The sequence below is a fragment of the Myiozetetes cayanensis genome, unplaced genomic scaffold, assembly GCF_022539395.1.
Source record: "Myiozetetes cayanensis isolate MyiCay16 unplaced genomic scaffold, myiCay2020 scf13, whole genome shotgun sequence".
NCBI classification, from domain to species: Eukaryota; Metazoa; Chordata; class Aves; order Passeriformes; family Tyrannidae; genus Myiozetetes; species Myiozetetes cayanensis.
In genome coordinates, this window is record NW_026086937.1 from 18,838,066 (window position 1) to 18,862,711 (window position 24,646).

A 24,646-nucleotide genomic window follows, 5' to 3' on the forward strand; every position below is an offset into this window, starting at 1 on the left:
AACCAGAAACATCCTGAGGTAAATTTGGGGCTCCCACCCCTGCTCCAGGCTGCACAACAGCACTGACCTTCCAGAATGGTCCATGCAGACCCAAATGGCTGTGTTCAATTAAAGTAACTCCTGGTAATATCAGAAAGAATTAAAACATTTATTGGGCATAAATATATTACATATACACTACAGATACAGTTAAGTCTTACATACATAGTGTAGTATTTGCAAAATCTATACATTAAAATTGATATGGCAGTTTTAATATAATGCATATGAAATAGTCTAAAATTTACAATACAAGAAAACTTATGATTATTTTTTTTTTTAAAGTTGAAAAGCTTGGAATGTATGTTCCCATAGTGAGGTAAAAACATTTTATTTTATTTTTTCAATTTAAAGAACTGTGCAAGGAAAAGGTTCATACACATTCAGTTAGGGCACTTCTCAATCGTGACACTGAATACTGAGCTACTGGAGCCAACAAACAGGATTAGAAAACACTTCATAAAGAAAAAGGCAGAACAATACAAAAACATCTCTCTCCTTCTTTAAGGGTTTTAAATATTCAGTGTTTCATTCTACCTTTGTTGGTGGTGGTGATTTCTGTGAGAGCAGAGAGCCCCGGGGTCGGATCCAACACCTGCTATTGCTGGATCAAGGGCGTGAGGATGTTTGGGAAGGGACAAGGCATCGGCAGTGGGGAGGGTCTGACATCTGTGATCCTTTACTTTGTCATTGTTCTGTGAATGACAATCATATCACAATCCCTATGGCAGAAAACATGCAGACTAAAAGAATGTCAAATCAACTCTTCCAGAGCCTGTCCCAGCTCCTCCAGTGCACGGCCTCCAATAACCTCAGGCTTGGACTGGGTCTTCTGGTTCGTGTGGTCAGAAGGGACCAAACAAATCAGCAGTGACAGAAATGCTTTGAGTGTAACTGATTGCTCTTCCCTACACTTCTGCCCACTGCTTTTAGTATCATTTGTATTTCAACCTTTCAAAATTGCTCATCTAAAACAAGGTGGTTTTTTTTTTTCCTTTCTTTATTAAAGCAGGGTTTGTGGTTTTTTTTAATTATTTTTTTAGAAAGGTGTCCAGCTCGGATTTCATAGCAGCACTGCTCAAACAATACTCCAAAAATAATTAAAAAAAAGGGAATCTATTCAAATTTCTGGGTTTCCAAACTAGCGGTCTTTTCATCGTTTTAAAAAATACACTCTTCTCCCCTCCACTGAAAACAGCTGTATATGCTTTGCTCACAAAATACAGATGCAAGGTCACAAAGTTTCATATCACAAATAAATTTAAATAAGATGTAAATAAATTTGACAAGCCATGACTTTGGCAAAAAAACCAAAAAAATATATATATTTAGCTCAATGCCATTAGTTTGCAAGGCTAAATTAAACTAATTATAGTCAATAACAAAATACAGAACATTTCTAATATTTGCTACATCTAGAGAGGCACACAGAATAATTCATTGATCTTAGCACTTTCTTTCCAGAGATGATTATGTTTTTTGGATACATGTAAACGTTTGAATCACTGATAATGGTTTTTTTTTGGCATTTAATGTACTAGATGCTCCCATCTTCAAAAACACAAGAAAATGTAAGAAGATTAATAATACTAGGAATGCTGCCAGGTAAAAAGTTGACCTAAAGTACAACAGTATAAAACAGACAAAATGTAACATGCTACAGGGTGGGTGGGGAGGGGGATTAGTACATAAGTACACTTTTTATTTTTTATTTTCTTACAATAAATAAAAAGATTGCACTGTAATTGGTATTTAAAGTACTGTATGCAGTATATAGTATAAATAAACCTAAAAACAAAAATAATGTTGTTTTTTCCCCATTACTTTGGTTAAGGGAATATAATGCTAGTACAGGACACTGAATCTTAGACGATGGAGACAGAGCACAAAAAAAGCTAGGACAAAAGCAAAACCAGGTAGCAAAAATATACAAAAACGAAAGGCAGGGAAATACACTGTGTCTGTTGCACCCTTTTGGAATCTATTTGCACCTCCAGCTCATTTATGTCCCTGAGGTACTCGCACAATGTTGACTTAATATAAATAACCCCATGACTCAAGAGTTAAAAATCTAGTGTCTCGATGGATTAAAATGTGTCTGGGAAGGGGCAGGCAGGAGGGGGGACACTGCCATCAGAGCAGGGACCATTCCTCTGCAGGACTCTATGAAATCTCAGTTTTTCCAGGTACCAAGTTATCTCAATTAGCCCCGTGGTAAGAACAGCATAGACACCCATTTAAGGTATTTAAAATGAACAGATGTGATTTCTGATACCTCCAAGAAAGTTCCATAAAATGGATACCCCTCCAAAAACCAACAATAATAATCATAAAAGATCAACTGACAGTAAAGTTTGCTTCCATTGAGTGTAAATCTCATCTGATTCAGTAGAGGCAGTAAGCTGTCACCAGCTTGAATCATATAAATCAGGCTGAACATAATAGAATAATATCTAGTATTAGATTAGGAGTAGTTATATACAGTGACAAACAGACAAGTTAAAGCAGCTTTTAAATAGCTGAACATGGGAATAACTAACTATTGCACAATGCCCTCTTAAAATTACTGCTAGGAATCAAAATGGTAAAAAAAAAATCTATAATGCTTCATAATTTATATTCAGTTTGGTTATTTGATTTCTTATACAGGCAGTTTATAGTGTTGTAATTGTAAAAATAACAGATAACTAAAAAAGTTTTTTGACTGCAGGATACCGTTCCAATTTAAATGCACTAAACAGTTAAAACAACAACTTAGGTTTTATCTTGAAAAACCGGGGCAAATGTAGTGAATAATTCTTAGGCAACATTGCTAATACTGTTCAAGGAAAAACTGGTACTTGACTAACACTGTATTCTAGTCTTACCACTACACACACTTGTGACTAATGTTTAGGAGGAAAAAGAAGAGACAAAAAAGTGACTCATGATTAAAATGTCCTAAATAGTAAGATAAAATAAGAGACTGTACGAACTTCAGTGAAAAAACCCAAAACAACGTTGAAAAGGCAAATTGGTGACAATTTTGAAATTGTGAAGGTAAAAAAAAAAAAAAAAATCTTGCTTTTGGTATCTGGTTTGCTTGTTTCTCCAGTTTGACCACTTCCTAGTTTTGAATTTCAAAAAGGTGCATCAAAACACTGATTTATCTTTCTTCAAGCTAGAACTGTAAAAACAAGAGAAGTATATAAAATGCATGGTAGAACAAAAGGATTTAAAAAAAAAAACAACAAAACACAAGGAATATCTGAATAAATGTGTGGATTATAATGCGTAGCATTAGTTAAATTTGTATCTCAAAACTTCCACTGGATTCTCTACTTCATAAAGAAGTATTGTAATATACAGGCGAATATGATCGACAAACTCGCGAAGCCGAGAACGATGAGGGCTGCAAACTGTTCATCAGTAGGAATCATGCTCTTCATCTTGGGGTCATCCGTGCTTCCCATTTCTCCCGCGAGCATGATATCGTTCCGCTGGAGCGCGAAGGCAACGGAGGGGCTGAAAGGTCCACTGAGCTCCTGTGAGGTATCCAAGCACCGGCGGCAGACGCAGACGCGAAACCGATAGTCTGTGTTGACTTGAAGGCCTGAGATGTGGAATGTGGTTTCTTCTCCCTTGTACACCTTCGAAAGAGAACAGGGAGCCCGGTCAAATACGCAGAGCGAGACGACCTCCTACCTCTGTAGCGTCAAACAACTTAAAAACACGAGATTTTGCAAGGATGCGAGCCAGGAAGTTCAGTCAAGTCTCTAAGGAAACACTCGGGGAGCTCTCACGGGGGAGGAATTCACTGGGTCAGTGTGGGCTTTGGAAAAACAGAGGCATGTGGAGGACTGTGAGATGTCAAACCACGGCAGATCTCAATACAGAGTGTTCCACAGTATCACTGAACACAGGGACAGACAACACTTCAGACAACACATCAGTCATAAGACACACTCATCTTTTGTGGGTGTGGTAATAAAACATATTTCTGTACTCCTAAAATGTGATTTTATGCCTAAAACATGTCTAAGACTTAATAACCATGTCTGGTCCCAAAAGAAAGAAAACCTGCAAAGAAGGTTATTGCAAGTCCTTCAACGTGTAATTGTAAAATTGCTTACAGATATTATTTTACTGTATTTCCCCTCACATTTCTCTCAATAAACAGCAATCTTGCCATAAAATTACACTTTCAGAATGGTGGAAATAATAAAATATTATTAAGGTATGGAAAAGCTCCTCTTGATTGCATTTTATTTGGCTCTTTACTAATCCAAACCCATCACATATTTAGGTTAATCAAACATAGGTACATCATGACTCAGAGCACAAGTCACAGTATGAGAAAGGAGAGAGAACTGAATATCTGAGACATTTTTGTGACTTAAATGGAAAAAAAAACCACTGGAAACATTCATAAACTCTGAAAACAAATTATTCATGTAACAGAGGGTTCTTGAAACTGGTATTTGATGAAATGAAAATGTGTCATAAAGCCCCTGTGTCTGCTGGGAAAAGACTAGTCTGACCTTCAGGTGCTTCTTCCTCTGCTCGTTTACCATTTCCCTTCTCCCCACTGCAGGCTGAGAGCATCTCTGCTCTCCCAGAGGCAAGAACTCATCTTAGAAGAGGGTAGCAAGTGGGAAATTAGACCTGAGCCCATGAAGGACTTCCTGTGCTTTACTCTGGAGTAAGAAAAGAGGAGGAAAGAGACCTGCTCAGTTAAACATCGCTTAAGGAGCCCAGCTTTCCTGCCCTCCTGGTCCCTGACACTCATCCCTCCGTTAAACAGCCAGTCACTGATTTCTTGAGAAGGTCTGGGACAAAATTAAGGTTTTTCTTTCATTTGTTCTCCCCATTCCTTTCAAACTTTCGCACTCCTTTTAAACATTTTTGCAGTTCCATTGATGGTGACTCTGGGTTTCCAGAGGAAGCAGAAGTCCTCTAACTGGCTCATGTTTCTTGTCCCCCCAGGCACAGATCAAGAAACAATGTTTAAATTAATGTTCCTCAAGTACCTCAAGTGCACTCAGTATCTTCAGGAGTTTCCCTCTAGGTCAAGTGATAGGAATACAACAAATTCATACCATAAATCCCTGTGAGTAGCCACACCCACGCACTGTTGCCTTTCTTCTTGTCTTTGTCTTTCCCATGCCAATGAGAAGTGAGTCAGTAAGTTAAAGTAAGTGCAGGGAAAACAAAACTGAAAGTGCTGTAGCAGCCCACAGAAATAACATGAGGGTTGGAATGTCTATTTGCAAAGAACACCTCAGCCCAAGAACATCTCTGCCACTGTTTTCCCACAGCAACTCCATTTCTAACACCCACCTGTTGAGGGCAATTGTCCTCCACCTACTCCATCACCAGTCCTGCACCTTTAAATCTTCCAAACAAACATGACATCAAATATAACTCTATAGAGCAGCATCGTATTTTATATGTAGCACATTATGCTCTGATGGCCAACAAGCCAAAGTGAAGTGCCTATCCAATTTATCACTTTCAGTTCCTAAAAACAGCGTTTCTGTTTAGGCACTTGAGAATATAATAAAAATGTGATGAGGTTTTTGCCAGGCTCCCTCAATGAAAATATCATCACAAGTAATAAACTGCTGCTGAAGCCTCTTATGGCATTTGATCCTACTGACCCAAGCTAAACAGATCAGAGAATTCCTGCAGGCAAGTGTTTCTCAGTTTCACTGATCTCATTAAATAATTCCAACCCTCCCTCCATCTTTTCCAAATAATAACAATGACAGCCATCATTGTCCTGTAAGCAACACACTGGAAAGTGTAAGATAATCATCCCACTGCAATGACCAGAATATTTAATAATTAATAAAAGCCTATTTTGTATGGTGATAAGAAGACAAATAATCATAGAATGGTTTGTGTTGAAAGGGACCTTAAAGCTTATCTTGTTCCAACCCCCTGCCATGGGCAGGGACACCTTCCACCAGACCAGGTTGCTCCAAGCCTTGTCCAACCTGGCCTTGAACACTTCCAGGGATGGGTTTCAATCTAAGCTGTGCTAGATAAAGGTGCATGAAACAGAAAAACAAATCCAGGCCACTGATTCCTGGAATCTGCTGAGGTTTACATCCTGATTCATAAACAAGGATGATTTGATTTCCTAAAAAGAACTGTATGCCATTGCTTCTTTAAAATTATCTGAATAGATAAAGCATACAAATACACAAAAAGTAACATGTCACGTGAGAAACAGGAAAAGGAGCAGTTTAGCAGTTCTTTAAATACACTTCTCAGGGAGCTAAAATGTTATCTGTTTAGTTCCTGCAAATCCAGTTCTTCAGACAATTCACAGCAGAGAAATATTTACAAATAATGTTCTCCCAGAGGAGGGCAGGGATGGTTATAGTCCCAGTCTGAGAAAAGGGGCTTCTGAGTACTTGGTATCACCTCTGCAAGGTGGAAAACCAGTAGCTTTTGGGCTGTGGAGGGCTGTAAACATTGGGGTACAGGGGAAATGGTCTAGAGGAAACTACAGCTTTACCCAAAAGCATGTCAGTGGCCAATGCTGCAGCAGAGGAAAGAATAGTTTCTTTTCATTCCCTTATTTCCACTAATAGCCTGAAAATCTACAATTATTTTTCATTTGTGTAGCCCTTCAAAGTAATTTGTAAAACGTTTCTAATATAATATGCCCCTTGAGATACATATGCAATATATATATGTCACTTGCAAGGGACAAATTTTATTTAAAAATAAATTTAGGACTTGCACTTCAAAGGTAATTAACATATCATTAGCACTAATGAACATTTCAATCACACTACATTTCAGTTAAATAGTAGCAGGTGATCACAGGCATGCCAGAGGTGAAGTGAAATGTATCAGCCAGAAAAATCACTCAGAGATATTTATATATTTTATCTCCTCTGCAGAAAACAGGAGCTCAGAGCGTGCTCACAGCCTCTGCAGCTCAGCCCATGGACAGTCAGTGATGTGCCCCAGTGCTGAGGCACCACCCACATTCATGATGAAAATGAAACATTTTGATGGGCAAAACAGATCTGTGAGAAGGTGAAACAGTGAACTCTCCCTCTTTGCCATGGCTGGGTATCAGGCAGACTCAACTACACAACTACAGTGGCAGCTTTGAGCATCCCAGCCAGCAGCTTCTGCCAGTGAGTTACTGGTGACAACTCACGCAAAAACCCCTCATCAGGTTCATGCCTCGTGAGAAATGAAGACCCTGAAAGTACATTTAATTTCTTTTACTGTTGGGGTTTTTTTCTCCCCCAAGGACATCCAGAATATTTTAAACACTGGACCTACATTTACTAAAGCTGTATGTGGAGGTTACACCAAGGCTACTTTGTCCATCAGGCAACAGCAAAATGAGTCCACTTGCCACTGACATTACAAAGCCAAGGCAGTACACAGAGGTTTTATTATCTACACCAGTACCAAAAATATTTCCTGACAAAAACAACTCAGGTTTCTGAACTTTTACCACCCCTACGAACTGTCCAGCATTTTTGTTTTTGATAATTCACTAATTCACAGTAACACTCAAAAACAGGCTGAAGAGGAACAAAGACACAGTTGCAAATAAAGTACTACCTTATACACATTTTTAAGGGTTTAATTTAAGGTTTAGCATATCCCATTCCCTAAGTTGGGCTTAATTGGAATCCTCACGACAATGAAAGAAAGCACAGGAAACAGATAGGGCACAGATGAAGTGCACTACAAATCACACAGTCAGAGGTGTGACAGATGAAACAAAAGGTCTAGCTGTGAATGAGCTGTTCTGAACTGCTGCTCGGGGGAAGTGTCCACTTGTGAGCTCTAATGAAGACAGGTAAGAAAAGAAGGATGAGCTGTAGTTCATTCCCTTTGTTTCCACAGTGCCAAGAAGGATACACAGCAGTTACACACTTGTGCATTGAAACCTTAGACAGGAATGAGGCAGATGAACAAACCACTTTCAAGCTGTGCACTTGACTGCAATCCTTGATAGAGGATCTTATAATGGGCTTAGAGAAGGAGGAATTAATCTACCTACTTCACCTCATCTTCAGATGGGATAGTTAACACCAGTAAGCTCAGAAGCAAGCCTGGGTGGAGAGAACTGTAACTTCTCAAAGGTTAGTTCAGTTAAAAATAGTGATTAACTATAGAGAGAGTGCAAATCACTCCAATAAGATAATGGTGTTCTATATACTCACTTAGGGGAACAAACAACCTATTATAGCCCTTAATTTTGACTCAGCCTTTACCAAAGTGCACCTGACACATTACCAAATAGAAAGAAGCAGCACAGCAATTTTTCAAAACCATTTCCATTATGACATCAATTTAGCAATATTAAACCCAGACCATTTCCCTACCTGCTTGTATTCCGATTCTCTTCCAACCAGTACCTGCAGAACATAACCAACAGGATCTCCCTTCATGGGTGGGACCATTTCCCAAGTAATTTCACAGGAGTTTCCTCCCAGCTGTGTCACTCGAGGGGCTGCAATAAAATGAAATGCATTAATGTTTAATATGGCATTGAAATCTTACTCATTTTACGAGCACTGTAATAATTTACCAGAACATTTTAAAAAGGGAACTTTGGGACATCACAGGGGTAAGTAGCACATAATCTGTACTGTCTTTATGGGGCCAAAAAAATCAAACTGCCATCACCACTGGATGGAAGAAATAAAATTTAAGTCACTCGAAAGGCTCATTTATTTCAGGACAGTCTTGCCTGATTAAGCAGTTCAGGATTCCTGTGGTACTAAGCAATAATAAACACCATCCACAGAAAACTGGGTGAAATTTAGAGCTGATTAGCAAGCTCGTAAGAAGTTGTTTATTATAGAACCCAGATCCCTTCTGCAGAAGGGCAGCGAGCTCTCAGATCATCCCTGATCTGTGTGAGCCAGCAGAAAGGGGGGAGTGGATGTGACAGAAAACTTCGAACTTTTAACACTCAGTTGCAGTGCTGTGGCACTGATCTTTTCAAAGCAGAAGCCAACACAGAAATTACACAGGCATTCATAAAAGCAGCAGTTTTGTGAAGTTCTGAGCGAACACCTGTGCCAGTGGAGACACCCTGCACATTCCTCCCATGCTACACGTCACTGAAAGAGAGGAATAACATCAAACATTTCGTTCAGGAAAAATAGAAGGAATGTGAGAAGGGAAGCTAAATCTCTTAATGCAGAAAATGATTAAGTCATGCCTGGGAAGCAAAATCACAAGCATAATTTAAAAAAACCTTAGAGTTGCATGTAACTCTGAGCCTGACACCCAGGTGGGTCAGATCTGCTATTTCTAGCCAGACTTAGACTAGTGCTTTCACTAGAACTCCAGGGAAAGTCCATTTGTCAGCTGTCACAAGGCTGTTGTCCTTGGGAGATGATCTCTCACCAGCTGAAAGCCAGAAAACACTGTACCATGCCCCAGGGCAAGCTCACAGGTGAGCTGAGCAGAGCACTGGCAGTGTGTTTATATGTACATCTAAGCATCTGCCACTGGAAGGCATCAAAAAACTGCAACAGCACTCAGGGTCCACCAACCTCTTGAGGAGGCAGAGGAAGCATGCACAATACCAAAAAAAAAAAAAGAACTGGGAGAAACAAGAGCCCTGAACACTGTAGCAGGTGGTTAACATGTGCACGTGCAAGGACACGAGCTTGTTAAAGGCAATCTAGAGCCCCAACCCTACAAAAACAGACAACAGGAGGGTCTATCAAAGAGGCAAATGCTGCTGCATACATTAGGTGAATTTTAGACTGATTTGTTACTACCCAAGAGGAACACATGAATCATATGAGGACCCAAATGTAATCAATATCCATTTACTTCCTTCTGCACATCTGCCAGTGTTGAGAGACTGATAATAGACGCCTTCATCTCAGCTGACAACAACATTCTCAATTATTTTTCCTCCTCCTTCCATCCCCCACCCCAATACACGCAGATTTTTGTCTGACACTTACAAAACACTGCCATTAACAACAATGCTATTCTAGGGTTGGCATCACTAAGTGAGTAATTAGGAGACTTTAGAGGAGAATAAACATTTGCTTCTGATAGATGAAAAACTGAACTAAGTTCATCTCATAAATTCCTCTGTATTGCTCCGAGTACATAAGGTAATCAACACCACCATCTTGGCTCATCAGATCTCTCTTCCCTGCAGCATCACCTCCCCTCAGCAGTGTTCACTAGCACAGTTTTTGTTGTGCCCTTTTCTCTGTTACAGCCAGTGTTTTGTCATGTACCCAAGGTCCCAGCCTACACACGACCTGCTATTTGCAGTATTTTAACTGCTTGATATTCAGCCCAGGGTGTGAGTCATATTTAACAGGAACTCAATAGGCAAGCAGGGAGTTTAAACCAAAAACCCAGGTGAGGTGAATTGAATAAAATGGATTATTATCCAACAAAAAGAAAGTGTGACTACAGTGCATGCCAGCATCATTGGGCTGGTTTTATCCACTTAGTGCTGCAGATGCACCTGCCCACACCAGCCCGGGTCATTCAGCAGGAGCTCAATTCCCTTGGCTGGTAGCACATCTTACACCTGTGCAATGGTGTGAATTGGGATAATTCACCTCTGGCTAAATATCTTTACCCTCAATCACACAGATATTTTTTGCTTGAGACCGTTGTTCTTCCTGGGGGTGACTCAGAGCAGCTACCCCAGGGAGCAGGGAAATACAACCCCGCAGTGCTCTCCCCTCTCTACATCTTTGGTTACCAAAGGTGTCAAAATCACCAAAGCCAGATTTTAAGTACAGAGCAGCAAACAAAACCTCTCTGACAAACTGACAGCTGCTGTTTCTCACAGTAAATGACATGACTTGACAGGGAAACTTAAGCACCCCAGGAAGAGGTGCATCTGATTTCAGCTCAGCTGATCCGATGGCCCATAGAGTGAACCTGCTGTCTTTGTAACAGGGCCTAATTAGGTCTAGAACTAAAGGCCTTAATTACATGAAGTTTTATAATGAAACATCTTTTACTGTGTTCTGTACTGTTTTTAGTTTTGCTCCTTCCTTCCTCCTCCTCAGAAGCAGCATAATTACTTAGGACAAAATTTACACAGAGTAAAAGACATTTCATTATAAAACTTCATTTAATTAGGCCTTTTATTCTTCTAGTGGAACACATGCTGAGTTCTAATTCTAATGCTCTATAGTTGAAATATCGTAATTACTTTTATACATTAAAGGAAAAATAAACCCTAAAGTTCTATGTTACACATCACCTACACAACTAAAAACATTAAACTTCATTAAAGCTTAAGTTGGTAGGTACACATATACAGTACAGCTGTTAGATCCTTTGTATAAGTGCTGCTGTAATCCAGAGCAATCCCCTGGCAAACATTGTTAGCAGCAGCATTTTAACAGTTTATGTATCAGAGCAGTGGTTGAGGTAACATTTATATTGTTTATGTGATTTTTTGGGTGATAATTTTGCTTTCCACCATAACTTCACAATTCATAGAAATCTACAAGCAGCACAAACTGATTCTTCACGTGTTATTACATTCTTATGGTAACCCTTACAAACTCACTGCATACTTACCAGTTACACAAATATTTACATGTTATTGAAATATACGTAAAAAAATCTGCTACATACCTTTGATTGCAGGTGGGACCGACTTCGTTGTGCAGAAGGTACAGATTTCTGAGAAAGGTCCCTCCCCAGCATCATTTACTGCCTGTATTCTGAACGAGTAACAGGTGGACTCTGTCAGCCTTTGTATCTTGTACGTATGACTTGGTCCCCTATAAATTGGGATAAACCTGAAACAATAAAAACGAGAACATGTATTTACACTGGAGTGGCACTGACACTCCTGGTTACTGCATTTGTCAGCTCAAAGTATCCATCTTGTGAAAAGTGGCACCACGTGCTCTGCAGAGCTGTTAAGGGCATCTATAAAAATGTCACCTTATTAACACACTAACAATGACGAGGAGGTTGGGGAAAGCAGAAGCTCATTGTCCTTTTTGCAACTACTATAACCTTGTAAAATGATTACATGAATTTACCAGGAAGAACATCTGCAAATGGACTTCCTACTACCTAGGAGCCAAAAAGGACTGAACCTGTGTTCTGCTACAATACACTGCGTGTGCTGCTGGTTTAAAACTACGATTAAAACATGATTAATATGTCGGTTCTCTTATGGCTTTGGACTTTATTTGCATATTAAGACACAAAGACCACATCTTATCTGTGCCATCTTAAGCCAGAGTAATCCTATTTAAAATTAGAACATGGAGATTGTGTAATATATTTGTAATATATTACACTTCTCAGTTCTGAAGAGCCCACAGACTGAAGACAGTCAAAGAGCAGAGACAGAAACAGGTTCAGACAGGACACACGGTGGTCTGTGAGTGAGAAGTCACAGGGTAAGCATAATTATAATGAGGGAGATATGGAGGATGGAAAAGGATGCCAGGCTGGGAGTGCTGGGCATGCCCACACTGACAGCTCTGCTCCAGAGCAGGCTGAGACCACACCACACTAAGGATGTGACTTCCAAAACACTTCCACTGACAAGACTAAACACGAGCGTGTGCAAACTTGTCCAGCAGTGTAACACAGAACAAAATCACTGTCACCTAATCTTATAAAAATTAATGTACATTAACTAAGGAGAATCTGACTTTATCTTTCATCGCTCTGCTCAGATGCTTTTCACTAACAGTTCTACGTTAGGCAGCAAAATCTAGCTAAGACCCTGACACCCAGGTGCTGAGCAGAATAGAGATGAAAATAAATAAAGAGGAAGCACCCAGGTTGTGCATCCATCCCACTCAGCCTCCAGTGGGAACAACGTCTGTGCTCGCAATAGCCCCGAACTTGGAGAACACAAAATTTGTTGCATAGGATCACTTTTTTTTTTTTTTTTAAATCATTTAGTACACATTCAAATACCTTAACCATTTCAGCAGATTTTAAATCACCAGGAAGCCAAGAGAGATTTCTGACCTCCCTATCTAGGTGCTAGCTTTATCCTTTGGCTTTGCATGAGGCACAGAGTATAACCAATTTGAGCATTTCAAAGAAACTGGGTCTGTCATTAGCTCTCAGGGACAGAAATCAATCTGTATTACATTATGATTGCAATCCACGTAAGTACAAACAGAGATCAAGAATCATCTGTAGTGAAACGACATGTTCTGGTAATTCAAATTACTGGAAATGTTCTCTGAGGACTAACGTGACTTACTAACCCCACTGAGTTTTAGAGACCCCCACACCTTGATTAGAAATCAAAGACCTATGCCCACAAGTTTTTTAAGAGGAGAGTTTAGAGCCAATTTTCCAAGAAGAAATAGGGTGGTTTTTTTTATCCTTACGTTTATACAGTTCTAAGAACTACCTGCCATCCCACATTTCTGAGGCTCATACAAGCAGCCACGGCACAGTTCCACAAGACTGACACAAACCTCTTCTCATGGAAGAAAATTTGCTCATCACTGTGTGACGAGCAAGGCACATGTACTTAGGACGGCATTAAAATGAGGATCCAAAACTGCTCTCCCTCACCACTTCTTGCAGCTCAATCAAGCAGCTGCCTCAGAAACCCCTGCAGTACTCACAGAAGTGCAGAGACCTGTCCCCAGCCCTGATCCAAGGGCAACAGACAGCAAAAAAGATGCAATGCATATTTTAGAATAAAGACCTCTTTGTAATCATCAGCAGAGTCAGATAAGCAAGGGAGCATAACTATTCCCTACCAGCAAACAAACAAGCACACCCTCACCCCAGGCTGGGCTTAAGGTACACTGCTAGACATTTATATGGTCAATACCAAGGACTTAGTCCTGAAATTACATTTTCACCTTTTGGATATGATTAAGGTTTCATAACACTGAGGAAGTGATCTGGAAAAACACTTGAGCTCCTCCTGTCATTTGGGAACGGGACCAATACTCCCAATTCAGTTAATACTGATACTCCCATCTAGTTCCCATCTCCCCTCACTTTCACTTCTCTATCTCAAAAAAACATCTGTAAGGAAAGCAAAAACTATGGAGAAGCTTGCATGACAAGACTGTAATGGAAGCACACTAAAACTTCTGAGATTCAACCATATTTGAGGAAAGAGAGCTTCCAATTCTGGAAGAAGAAAGGCTGATTACTGAGTCAAATTCAATTGCTATTGGGCTTTACTATGACACTAATGCTTTGTAATTTTGTTTGAAGATGCAGATCATGATGTAAGACACATAATGAAGATGAAACACTAACTTCAAAATACTAGTGATTTTTTGATGATAAGGTACTGTTTTCCTCATGTCTAAAGTAGGCACTTCATAATCCTCCAGGATTATTCCTGGTATTTTTAAAACAGTATAGTTAATTGATGTGGGTGGCTATACATTTGGAGCAAAATATCTTACAATCTTTTTTCACTCTCCTGGGCTTTCTGCTGAAGAACCACGATGAAGTTAAAGTTGAGTCAATCAGTGCTACTGTGCATTGCCACTGTGATGTCTGCATATATCAGAAGTTATCAAAAGTAAGATTCCCTTGTGTTATTGCAATTTCACTTTTTAAATCTAAGGATTTAGATGTAAATCTAAATCTAATTTAAAAAGCACATTTAAACATGAGCTCTGTATACCTTTGTCTTCTTGGCAAGTCTGACATGGTTCACTGGGCCTTATCCAGGCCTTGTTCCATACATTTTCTTAAAGACAAATCAGCTTTGAGCTTGTTTGCAAGGATTTAATCTCTTATGCATTTAGAAGTTGACTTAATCTGTGTATGGAAAATCTCCCACATTCTCTATCTCCCTCTCATTGGCTTGCCCAACTGAATTTAAAAGACAGAAGGCTACATACCTTAACTGGTACCTTGCCTTTGAAAACACACTGCCTCTGGGGGTTAATGGCATTCTCAGTACAGTTGTTTTGTTGTTTTGGTTTTTTTTGAGTTTGCACCATCCATAATGAAATCTAAATTATTCTAATTTATCACGCTGTGGTGTTGCCTCTCCTCTCCACTAAATTAACAGTGGATATCGAAAAGAAAGCAACTTTCTCCAGGGATGGAGATGCTCTCCAGAGGTTACTTCCCCCTCATCTCACTTGGCTGATCCCAATTTTCCCTTCCCAGACATTCTCACGTTGTCATGGATTATTCATTTACCTGCTCACAGCAGAGAGAACATGATGTCCTCCAACGATTGTTAGGGAGACACCACTCCTGTTAGTTTTTCATCAATACCTTTTTATTCTCAGTGAAGATCTTCTTGGAAATGTTTTACATGTCGCAGCTATTTTGTTTCCTCCACTTTAGTCACTTCCAGTTGAGCAGAAGAATATGAATGTACTCGCTCTACCTCTGCTCATTAGTTCCCAGCACATTTTAATCAGCAGGTTCCCTTTCAAACTCTTGGGGTTTGTTTATATTTTAGTAACCCGTTGGTCCCTACAAGAATTTAATTTGAATGAAATTCTACCCTACAGCACTAAGTAAGATGACAATCTTGAGCTGAGGTACAAAGGCTGAAATAGCCATCTGAACTGGTTCTGTTACTGCCTCCCAAAAAATGTAGCCATCTGCCACAATTTTGGCTGGAGAGGAATCATTAATACAGCATCAGTCTGACCTGGCAACCTGAGGCTTCAAAACAGCATAAAAGGGAAACTGCCTAATTAGAAACTAAAGTACAAGCATTTCACAAGCCAACACCTCTTTTAATATTTTTAATGCAACACTGTGTTATCTGCACATTTACAGACCCCACCTGCTTTCTTAAGACTATTCTTCTATAATTTGGTTAAAGAACTTTATCAAACACTCACAGAATTCTGTGATTTTCTCTCCCCACCAGCAGCTCCCTGTACTACAGGTGGCACCCAGGAAAGCGAAGTTTCAAACCAAATCTATCTAATTCATAGAGACAGGAGTAAAGTCAATGCACTTTTTTTTTTTTTTTTTCATTTTTGCTGCATTTTGAAACATTCAGCTCAAAGAGAAAAGCTTCACATCTGCAGCATCCCCACATCCATCACTGCTCCTTTGACCAGCACCAGGCTGACCTGATCATTTCAGCTTTAGGGCACCTTTTCGAGCCACTCTTCGGGATTTCCTTTGGCAGGCAGATGCTGAGGGAAGCCAAATACATGACAAGAGTTCCCCTCAAGAGTTTTGGGCTCCCACAGCTTCTCCCAGCCCTGGCTTCCAGTCCTAACGTGAAGTGTGGACCAAAGAGATGGGATGCACTTGCCCATTTGACCTGAAGATCTGCTTTCTAGAAGATATCTATATTATATTATATATAATCTGTGTAATACTGTATGTTCACCACTGTCAATATGATTTTTGTTTCTAGGAATAATAATAATAATAACAGGAGCCAGTGAAGGAGACAACATTTCCTTCCTTAAAAAAGCAAACCTAAGTGGAGAACGGAAAATGACAAGTGGTAAGTCAGATGGGAAGAGTTTGGTTTTCTTCACTGAATTACCTGGCACACCTGGAGGGTAGACAAAGGGTACTTCAGCCAAAAATCGATTTTTAGCTTGCTCCTACTAGATCATCTTTCATCTGGTGCCGAATTTGAGTTTGTAACCCATATTTACAACAGACAGTTACTTATCAGATGTCTGAAATAACTGAGAATGGAAGTATTTCAGCCTACAGAAGCTCCTCCATAGCAAGAAAAATTGCCTTTTTTTTTTGGAAGAAGCACCCAGGCATGTTCAGGAGGAATGGAAGACAGATCAGCAAAGTGCCTGACAGATGATTCCTGTGTGCAGACACATCTGGGGCCAAGGAATAGAAAGGAGGGACAATACTGAGAACAACTTAAATGGGAATTAACAGCATTTGAATGAAAGATGCAGGAAAAATGACAAAGGGCATGCAATGGCCTGTTCAAACTACACAGTCAGGAAGAAGTAGAAGACCAGGCAGCTACCAGCACCTTGCTTGCAATGGCAATGTGTTAATAGGCAACACAGATATAAATAAGAGTGGACTTAAAGCTAAAACCGAAAGAGAACAAACACAGTTCAGCAGTGGCAAACTAATGTTCTTACAGCCCTACATGTGTTTATCCTCCTCGTGCAGCACTACATCCACTTTCCCAGTATGGCAGCAACTAACGGTGTTTATGGACCTTAAAATGAAACTCCTTCAGCACATCGTGTTCACAGCTGCTGACGTGACAGCCTCAGTAATCTGTTTGGGCAAAGCTCGTGAAGGAAGCCAAGCTCAGTCTTGAGTTCACCAACAGCAGCAAAGTGAAGCTGGGACCTAAAATGTGCTCTTGAAAAACTGGCCAACGTGATCCTGTTGCACTAAGCTGAACTCCAATTACCACTTTAAGGATTAAACAGTTATTGCTCTAAGGAAAGTATTGTTTTTCTTATGAGGCTGTTGCAGATGTGCAGAAAGTAGCTTTCATTACAGTGACAATCTTGGGTCTAAATGCTGCTCTTATTTATGATCTACTGTCTGGAATACTCAGTTATCCACAAAGTCTGAAGCTACCTGCAGATGTACACAGATCAAAATGCAAGAGAAAATTTTATTTCTCACCAAAACCAGGGATTCCTTGAAAATACTTAAGGAATAGCATCCAATTCCATGCCTTTTTACATTCCTAACATCTCAAACGTTTAATGTGGTTTTATCACACAACACACATACGGTTAACTCGTGTCTCCTAAAATTGTTTACTCCTGTTTGTAGGAACAAAATCAAAACGCATTAACAAATTAACCACTTGACACTTGGAACAGTTCTCCCTCTTCTTTTTCATTTGCACAGCCCTTATTGCAAAGCCCCAAGTACAGGATCAGGATGCCCTTAATATAATTGCAATTACTGTTAATAGCAATGCTCACCTGGAAAACTTCTCTGAATGTTAACTTTCCATCTACCCACGCTTGCCTAGTAAACTGGAGCATGCCATTTGTCTTGGTGCTCATTCCTAATTTCCTTTTATCACTAATGTTTTATCCAATAAGAAAATGATTTTTTCCTGCAGGTTTTTGCAAGGATATGTTAACTTATCTAATTTTATATTTTAATAGAATTTCACAAGCCAGTAGGACTGAAACATATCAGTAATTGCTGCTAAAATGAGTGTAAATTGTCTTGATCAAACCATGAGTGTAAACAATTTTTTAATTAGACTGCTTGAAACTTGCAATAACCAGGGAATTCAACATGCATGGGGGCAAAAAGTTTCCAGTACCACTGGGAGAAGACTATGGAAGTGTGGGAGAGTTATCAATGACATATATGCTTAGGTTGCTTCTTAGCCAACCTTACCCACGACTCTCCCTTAAAATGTAATTATGTACATATTTATTCAGATTTCTGTACACACACAAAAATCACAGAACTTACCTCAGCTGCAACATAGAGTTGTCTAAAAGAAACACAAGTAACTGATAAATGGTCCACTAAAAATGCACTTGCTAATTCTCTTTCAGACTAGATAATGCAAGCATTTTAAGACACTAAGAGGTATAATTAGTTGGAGGAACAACTACAGACTAATCACCACCACAGAACAAAAAACCAGAAAACATTAATTAGGTTCCTTTTTTCTTCAGATAGGAAAAATCCACAGTATTCTGGAAAACAGAGCAATTTGATTTACATGATTATCTTGACATTACCACAATTAGGAAATGAAGTCACAACTGATACTTTATTAAAAAAAAAAGGAATTTCATAGTCCTTCTTACATAAAGGTCACTTACTCTTAAATAACGTTCCCATGTACTGAGCTTTCTAGAAACAGATTTTTCTTCATCTCCACTCAGTGCTATACATAATTGAAAGGACAAGGGATGCTAATTTGATCTTACTAAATGTCACCCACTGAAGAGCTAAGGAGAGCTAAAGCAGGTACATTTCTGATGTGCAAAGCTTCTCAAGCCCTTACATTAATCAGTGGAAGGAGATTTCCAAGTATTTTGCTTCACAGGTCTTGCAATCAATGAAACATTTGGTCTCCAACAACCTGGCCTGTTATACCTCATTACAACACGGAAAAGTTAAAAACCATTCTTAATGACCAGGACACGCTGAGGAGCACTGGCTGACCATCATTACATAAAGCCAGAGCTGAATATTTGCTAAAAGGCCATTAAAGCTATCGGGCCAGAATGGAACTTACTGATGATTTCCTTTTTTTTTTTTTTTTTTAAAAAGAATTTGCTCATCTTTCTCCTTGCGAAAATGTTTTAATGCCATTTTAAAGGCAACTTCTACTGTAAAACAAAGAAGGGTCAACTGTAATATATTGAGCTGAGGGACTTTAACATAAAGCTGTCATCAGTATTTTCAGATGCCTCATGGAATACAGTAAAAACGTCCTCTGAAAAACTGAGGATATGACAGAGGTCAATTTTGAGTTATCCATGTTTACACCACAGCCTCTTCCCCTGAGTCAAGTACCATTTCTTCTCCCCAAAAGACTCTAAAACACCCTTCTTTATCATTTATTCTGTGTCATTTTTCACCAGTGTGGTTTCCTAGAGGGGTCAATGCCCCAGGCCTGTCAGTGTTCCAGAGGCACTGGGACAATGCCCTCAAAAACACACTAACTTGGCCAGCCCTGAACTGTCCAGGCAGTCAGACTGGATGACTGTAGGTCCATTCCAGCTAAAATATTCTGCTCTATTTAACTATTCCCTTAGATGTCCACAGATTACTGGCATTAGCCTGTGCAATTGAAGAGGCCAGTGATGCTCAAAGAAGCATATTCCAGTATTTTCCATAACCACGCACACGAGTGAGCAACTGCTCAGTCACAACAGGGTTTATTTAATGGGAATGATCTCAGAGAGGACTCCTACCTCTGTAACTAACTGCTGCTTCTACCAATTCATGTGTGGGCTGTCATTCTCTGCTCATTAGGAATGATAGCTCTCCCAAATGTACAAAACTGTGCTCTGCATCCTTTCAGGAGCATCTCACACAACGGAGAGCAAAAAGGGACTGTCAGATAGGGAACAAATAAATAGATCTCACTGCCAGGAACTGCCAGCTCCCACCATTCTCAAACACAACAGTGACCCCATCCCACCCCTCTGCTGTGCCCACACCAGGATGCACTTCACCAGCCACAGGGCTCTGGCTCGTTTCAGGAATTATCTGAGCTGATTGCTGTAAACCCAACACCAGAGGAGGCCATTTCATGCAAGGACTCCATTCAAGCAGGAGCACAACGTAGATGAGAAGTTTCTCTGCATCTCTGGGAGCTCACGTGGACTACAAGCCAAATTAAAAGCTAAAAAGACCTAGCAGAGTATCAAGTCCAAATTCCTCCTAATTAACAGCTCTTAAGAGACCAATTGCAGTGGGAAAAGCTGGTGCAAAAGCAAAGGATCATGCTAAAGCCCTGTGCAAGAGCAAAGGGGAAAAAAGCTGCCAGGTAACATAATGTATGTTATTCTTACAAGGAAAGTTGATATTTTCTCCAATACAGAAACAGGTTTAAAACAATTTATAGTTCTTCACCATCCTACCTGCAGTGCTACATGAAAGCAAAGCAAAGCAGCTTGCTGGATGTGTCCAGCTGACTGGATCCCACGCTGCTGCAGGTGATGGGCTCCTGCCAAGCATCAGTGCACTCTGAGGAAGCTGAATTTACCAGTCAGACTTTCAAATGGGCATTTATATTCATTGGACACCTCTCAGTATTAATACAGGGGAGCCTGTACTCTCTCTGCTTCAGTACAGCTGAGGTACTGGGAGATATTAGGGTATTATTCATAGTGGTTTTATTACTTAAAATTAGAGTTTTTGGGCCAGATCTTCAGCTGGCATAAACTCAGCAGAGCTCTATTTAAATTAAAGGAATTGTGTTAATTTACATCAAATTATGATCTGTACTGAAGGTCTCTAAGGATTATCTACTTGATAAGTCAGTTATTTTACCTAATTGAAGTAGTTGAGAGTGTTTCTTAGTAAATTATGAGCCATCTATGATATTTATTCATTGAAGAGCTCAGACTCTTAGGTAATACTTGCATATTATCTTTCTTTCCTTCCCTGTTTTAACTGAATATATCTCATCCCAACCTTGGAGCTACATTATCATATCTTCCAATACAAATTTCACATGGGAAAACAGTTTTTGTTTAGCACTGTTAACTTAAACACAGGGGTTTGTGTCTCTTGCACACCTTATTTCAAAATTATTGTTTATCTACCAAGCCAGCGCCAAGCTCATATTTCCTGATGCTCCAAAAACGTTTTACAGCCATAAAATCCTGACCATCACGTTGCCCAAAAGAACTTACCTTTTATTTCTGTCTTCTATCTGCAAGATATAGACCATGTCATCAGCAACGTGAAGCTTGGAGCTGCTGTCTCCCCACTTCAGCTTCAGGCTCTGAGGCCCTGCTGCAGCACACTCTAACCGTGGAGGTAAGGGTGGTAAAGGCCTGGTTTTTGCTTTAATAAAGTGGCTAAAAGGTCCAGCTCCAATTTCATTGACAGCCTGGATCCTGATCCTAAAACAAACAGAAAGGTAAACGTTAAATAAGGCGCTTTCACGAGGTTCTTGACATAAAAATGTCTTAGAGAAACAAGGGAGCCTTGGCAAACTGGAAGGATCTGCAAACACAACAAATATCATCCTGTTTAAGTTGCGAGAGATGCAGTGAAGATGGCAAGAAATGCAGTAAGGCATTGGGTCAGCGACCTCAGGACCTGGTGACAGTCCCTTCAGCCACACGAACAAGGGACAGCAGCACAGGAACAAGTGCAGCCTGGGAAACACAAAGTGTGTAACCAGGAATAAATAAAAAGCAGGAGCGTGTTCTGGTTGTCTAACTAAGATCATGGGCTAATTTAGGTGAAATCATTCAGTGAAAGCAGTGGTGTCACTGCCATGAAACCCATTTCCATGTTGGCAAACATCCCTGAAGACCAAAGAGCAGCGTTATTTCAGTGTGTGCAGGGTCTCACAAAGGATGCTATTTAAGTACAGGAAGCTCTACCAGGAAGAGCTAATGGAGAAGCTTAAATCCATAAACCTCCTACAGTCCTACACAAACTGTAGAAATATTTACTGTCAGTGAACTATCTATTAGATCAAATAAAAGTTGGACTCAAGTTGCTCTCACAAGATACACAAAAGCCCTCAAGCCATTTGAGTCACATTAAGGACATCTAGAAGAAAAACAGACCACCTGCCTGGTCACAGAGGCTTTAATTTGGAAATATGCTTAAGCCTGAGCCAGTCTTCCAAATTCTTTCTTCAGCTCATGACTCCTGCCCTCTGCTTTGTCACTTTCTTTTGTCTGTCTGCACCTTAGTTTAATAAGTTGTACACTGAGAATCTGCTTACAGGGATGAGTGAGGAGTAGCAGTTTTTGGATACAATCATATCAACAGCACCATAAAAAAATGGGAAATATGTATTTCAAAAGAGCTTGGAGGACTGTGTAAACAGAAATATTGGTACAGACAAGCCTGAAAGGTTTCAAAATGAAGTGAAAATAAGTGAAAACAGGATAGACCAAATTAATTAAATTTTTTTTTTTAAGATAGTTCAGCCTAGTTTAGATAGCTGGACAGATGCCATTTACATTGGAAATCCTGTGCACAGCAGCCTTGTATTTTTCTCATGGGAAAAGACTCTCTACAAGAAGTGTTGCTTCTCAGAACTACTCAGCCACCAAGAAGGCAGAAGTCCCTGGGGAAGGTGGAAGGGGGAGAAGGAAGAGCAGAACCTGGCATACCCCCACGACTGCCTGCTTCAGGGAAAGCAGGTGACAAATAGAACTGTCTTTGCTTGGCAGAGCTACTTATTTTGACTGAAGGACATAAAGTGATGTAAGTTCACATAAACAACATTTGAAAAATTACTTTGCTTTGAACAGCAAGTTTTCAGCTCTACCATTAGAATATGTAGAGTAAAAAGGGATAGGGAAAAACCCTTCCAATATTCCTCATTAAATAAACCCCCAAGCTATATTTGCTGCAATTTCAAGGAAAAAATGGTTACATTATTAATAAACATTAAGAATGTGTTGTGCTTACACAGCCCTGTAAATGTGCAGTTAAACCTTTGCTTATTGACCCAGACATTAACAGGGGTAATGTATTGCTTGGTGTGGAGCTGCATTTTCCTTCTAACCTTCCTTTTGGCTTCAGGAAATGCACCCTGACCACCTCACAGCACTATACAATGGTGATTTAATCCCCTTCCTCCCAAAGGGTGGATGGCACAAAGGAAGATCTAATGGGAGCCTCCTCTTCAAGTGCTGCATACATAAAAAGCATTTGGCATAAAAAGAACAAAAGGCTTTTCTACTATCTGAAGAAGTGTAATTAATACAGGCATTGATCTTATTTCATATTATTACATCAATATTTAATGGTCTTTATAGTAGCAAAAATAATGTGAAAACTGCCTGAATTTTCACTGTTTTCTGGTAAGTCATCCCTTAGCATATGAACAGAAACAGTAACAGCTACATTACAAAATGCTTCTACTTATTTTGTAGATTGATTACAGCAATGTGCTCTGGAGTACAAAGCCTTTTTTTTTTTTTTTTTTTTGGCTTTGTTTTATTTGGTATTATTTAAAATCCCAGTAACAACAAAGCCTCTCCTGTCCTCAGGTAACTTTAGCTCATTTCCAAATGGCAGCCACCACACTTGAAAACAACCAGTGACTGAACTGAATCTCAAATATCACATTTCTCAGGCAGAAGCTGATAGATTTGTTTAATAGATATGTGCACGAGCATACACCTGCATTTACTTGTCTTCCTTTTGCCAGGTATTTGCACGAGGTAAAAATGTGTCTTTTCTCTCTTTTGTTGCTATTTTCCTCTGCTGCACAGTGTTCTTGCCCCCCACTTCTGACACAGAAGTATGCCCACACACCCTCTCCTTCCCACTCTGGAGCACAGTAAGTGCTGATGGAAACTCTTAAGACTTAAAATAAAGGACAGGCATCTTCCAAATGAATGATGATACTGGGAAAGGAAGAATAGATTTGACTCTAACACAGCTGATGTGGCTACTCTTTACCACTGATTGCACCACCATAAAGCTCTGTAAATTGCCACTATCATTCCCAGGGCCTCAGCTTCGACAGAGACACAGAAAACAACTAACTTTGGTTTCCTGTGCACATGACAGTGCAACTCAAACCCAGCTGTCATCTCCCTCTGAACCACAGTAGCATCTCCTCAATGGATAACTTGAAAAGTCCACAGGGAAGGGGAGAAGGAAGGGAAAAAGAATGGGCGGAAAGGAGGACCCTGTGGAGAAGGAGGGAGAGCAGATGGTGGTGGGAGAACACCTTGTACTGCACCATCTCTGCTCCAGCTCAGCTGCCTTCTCATGTCCCTGCCCCAGCAACACTGAGCTCTTCCAGCTGGGTGGCACAGCCAGGGTAGACAAGAGAAATTCCACAATTAAATGGAAACCAATTACTGTTTACAGAAGTGATACCGGGAAAAATCAACTCTTTATTTTCATGTAAAAGTATTGTATAGACATGTAGAAATACTTGCAATACAACCATTTCCTGAATTCCTTTCAACTTTTTCACTAGTGGTTTCTAAGTGAAAATACCCCAAACACCCTCTTGGAAAGATGGTTTAACAATCTGACAATCACA

At 39.9% G+C, this 24,646-nt stretch overlaps 1 protein-coding gene across 2 annotated transcripts in view; it reads right to left on the bottom strand.

Moving 5' to 3' along the window:
* Positions 1 to 127: 127 nt before the first annotated feature.
* Positions 128 to 24,646, bottom strand: part of FNDC3B (fibronectin type III domain containing 3B) — a 188,062-nt gene continuing 163,543 nt past the window's right edge. For both annotated transcript variants that reach the window (XM_050308081.1, XM_050308082.1), the window contains exons 23-26: positions 21,306 to 21,518; positions 11,647 to 11,813; positions 8,388 to 8,515; positions 128 to 3,668 (exon numbers count right to left, since the gene is read on the bottom strand). In XM_050308081.1, the coding sequence (XP_050164038.1) occupies positions 3,357 to 3,668; positions 8,388 to 8,515; positions 11,647 to 11,813; positions 21,306 to 21,518 (820 nt within the window). In that variant the 3' untranslated portion in view covers positions 128 to 3,356. The remainder of the gene's footprint in view (positions 3,669 to 8,387; positions 8,516 to 11,646; positions 11,814 to 21,305; positions 21,519 to 24,646) is intronic.